Source organism: Dendroctonus ponderosae, unplaced genomic scaffold, assembly GCF_020466585.1.
Source record: "Dendroctonus ponderosae isolate FM_Combo_2020 unplaced genomic scaffold, Dpon_F_20191213v2 Dpon_F_20191213_6, whole genome shotgun sequence".
NCBI classification, from domain to species: Eukaryota; Metazoa; Arthropoda; class Insecta; order Coleoptera; family Curculionidae; genus Dendroctonus; species Dendroctonus ponderosae.
This window is the reverse complement of record NW_026018814.1, coordinates 91,432-94,353: the sequence shown is the minus strand read 5'-3', so window position 1 is coordinate 94,353 and position 2,922 is coordinate 91,432. Positions and strand designations below refer to the sequence as shown.

At 41.9% G+C, this 2,922-nt stretch overlaps 1 protein-coding gene across 1 annotated transcript in view; it reads left to right on the top strand.

The window, feature by feature from the left end:
- The window catches only part of LOC125504777 (golgin subfamily A member 6-like protein 1), a 2,963-nt gene extending 2,053 nt beyond the window's left edge, over positions 1-910 (top strand). The window contains exons 2-4 of the mRNA XM_048667230.1: positions 250-402; positions 453-685; positions 739-910. Coding sequence (XP_048523187.1) covers positions 250-402; positions 453-685; positions 739-805 — 453 coding nt within the window. The 3' untranslated portion in view covers positions 806-910. The remainder of the gene's footprint in view (positions 1-249; positions 403-452; positions 686-738) is intronic.
- Positions 911-2,922: the final 2,012 nt, after the last annotated feature.

Genomic DNA, 2,922 nt, shown 5'->3' with positions numbered 1-2,922 from the left:
AACTACTGGATCCCCTGTGGCCGCATAAATACGACAGGGGATCCAGTAGTTGAACCAGTCTTAGTCGGAAAGCACGGGAGATCACTTCGCCCACTGCCTCATCGCCTTTGATAATGTCCAGCGCAGTTGTGGACGAAACGTCAGGAAGAAATTCCCATAGACCACGGCTCCAAAGCCCGGAAAACATTCCTAAATGCAGTTATAACTCAGTCCCCGCTACTACTCAATTGAAACTCATTGCTGTTTCAGAAAGAACGAGAATGGCGAGAGCAGGAAAAGCAAGCCGCCCTGAAAAAGCAGAAAATGGTCATCGAACTGCACGAAGCCAGATCGAAACAGATTGAGGATATTCGAAACACCCAGGCCAGGGCACTGGCTCGGGATGAGGAAGACTTTAAAAAGGTAAAAATTCCCATTATCAGGTGCTTGCTGATGTGCCTGGGTGAATTTAGGTGGCGAAAGTGCAACACGAACTGCACCAGAAGGACTTGGAAAAGCTGGCGAAGAAAAAAGACGAAATCGCCCAGCATCGAAAGGAGCTGCTCAGGCAGATCAATGAGAAAGAACGGGAGAGGATCAATTGGCAGCAGGAGCGGTTCGAGGACGGCAAAGCCCAAAGAATGGAGTTTGTGCTGAAGGATAAAAGCGTGGAGGATTATTTGAAGCAGAAGATTGAAAAGCTGAAGTGAGTGTATGCAGAAGAATGGTTCGCCTATTGAATCCTTGCATTTTTTCCAGAGAGCACAATGTTCCCGATAATTACATCAAAGACATTGAGCGCCAACTGAAGCTGGCGGCCAAGTAGTCAGCTCTAATATTTAGAGGGATTTACCAGAAATTCTCATGTGATACTTTTTAAGTTTACTGAATTATAATAAAACCTCAGCAGGAAACTGAACCTGTCTCGTTGCCAATTTTTTCATTCTCCCCATGTTCGGGCCTTCGGACCGAAGCGTCGCTCCAATTGAGCCATCGGGAGGGCTTTTCCACCTTAGAAAACCGGCTAAAGCGAAGTAGACTCGATCAATCTTTTCTGACCTGCAGGTATTTCGCTCCGCTCCAGGTCAGCTTGAGCCTTCCAGGGAAAACATTTCGGCTGTTTTTCACGACAAAACTTTGCCAAGAATTCGTTTGGAAAAATCGTCATGTGCACTGCACGGAAGGTCAATAATGAAACGTCCTGTTTCGGTCCTGTTCCAGTCTCCTCTATCTCACAAACGACGCCGATGCATCCAAAATCAGAAGCGTCGCGACGCTCTGACTGTTAGCTTCACGCCCCGCGCTCCAGAATTTTTCGTTCTTCTGCCGTTCATCGAAAATATCAATCAATCCCTTTCAGAGACTTCTTTTGCTGCTGTTGCCCCCCGAAAAAATACAAACGGTGTAAAAGCTCGATTAATAATGTAATGTGCCACATTTGACCGAGAAATGCATGGAAAGTTCTCATTGCTCTTTTTTTTGTTTGGCCTCTATGTCATCAGCATTGGTAAGTGAACAGTTTTTGCTTCAACAGGATGGTTGTTTGGGTCGGATTTTATCTCTGGCATTTTTTGAATTTTGGAGGAAATTAATGGGAATTTAACGCATGCATTTTCCGAGCCCATGAACGAAGGAGGAACGTGATTGTTCATTATGAACACAAAACGGCTTATGCTCTCGCTTCGGGCTGAAGTGGGAAACAGATGGGGTGATAGATTGGGTGGAAAAGATCCCGATAATTCATTGGCCTTAGAAAGTTCGCTGGAAGTTTTCTCAGAATGGCATTTGAACGTTTTAACTGGCGCTGATAAATGCAGAGTAAATGGACTACAAAGGTGGTTCTTACAAAATTTTCAAGCGCGAAAAGTGTCTCAAAATACAGTATAAAGCACAAGCTTTGACTGGCAATAACTTTAAATGAACCACCCTGTCTTTTATGAAAGAAACTGATGATGCAATAACTGAATTATTAATTATAAAGTGCCCACACTAAACCCGCACTTTTTGTTCAAAATCGCATTTTTAGCAGGAAATGTTTGTTGGCATTATTTTAAGATCAAACATCATAGACGAATTTGAGTCTGAGTCAAGAAGAAATTTCCTGAAATTAAGGCGAAAGTTTGCCGTTTGAGCAGAAGTAAGCAAAACCTTACTAATGAAGGGTATTTTGCTGCTTAAACTTTGAAAAACGATGTTTTTAGAGTTGGGGACTGATGAGTATTCGGTCCAGCTCATTTTACAAGTCGGTGATAATTTCTTTAATTATCTTGTCTCATACTCATGGTTTCTTCTTCAAAAAATTGTTACGAGCCTCCATAATTTCCCGACCTGTGGCTTATTGATTTGGTCCCAACATCGAGTCCCTTTAATTCCAATTGCTGATCGATTTCTTGCAGCAGTTTGCGTTCTTCGAATATCACGAATAGAGCGCACAGTTGGGACAAATTTTGCCAAGAAATACTCCTAAAAGTCCTACTGCTGGGTTTGATTGGGTTGCGTTTAAAACGTGAATTTTCGCCAGAAATGCGGGTTTAGGGCGTAAATTGGACATTTTTTCAAGAAAAAATTCCCAGATGATCCAGCATTTTATTGCAATAATCGGAATCTAGAGAAAATTAAAAAAAGACTGACACTTCCTGGCAGTTTTACGTTACTTTTACTGTTCGTTTACATTAATTTCCAATATTTCGCGTAGATTTATGCAAGCTATACTTGAAATGCAAAACGCGCCTGGTATTAACAGCGGTAAGATTAAAAATTGCATTTTGATGTGTTTTACGTTAAGAATAGATAGTTGTCGTTCAACTGCCTCCGGTGTTATTTAAAACACAGACACGATATATTTAGGGAAACATGCGTATATTTAGACGGTTCGTCTGTTACCGTCGTCTCTATCGATTTTCATTGTCTCTTCCCATTTTCTTGAAATCTCAACGAGAAAAT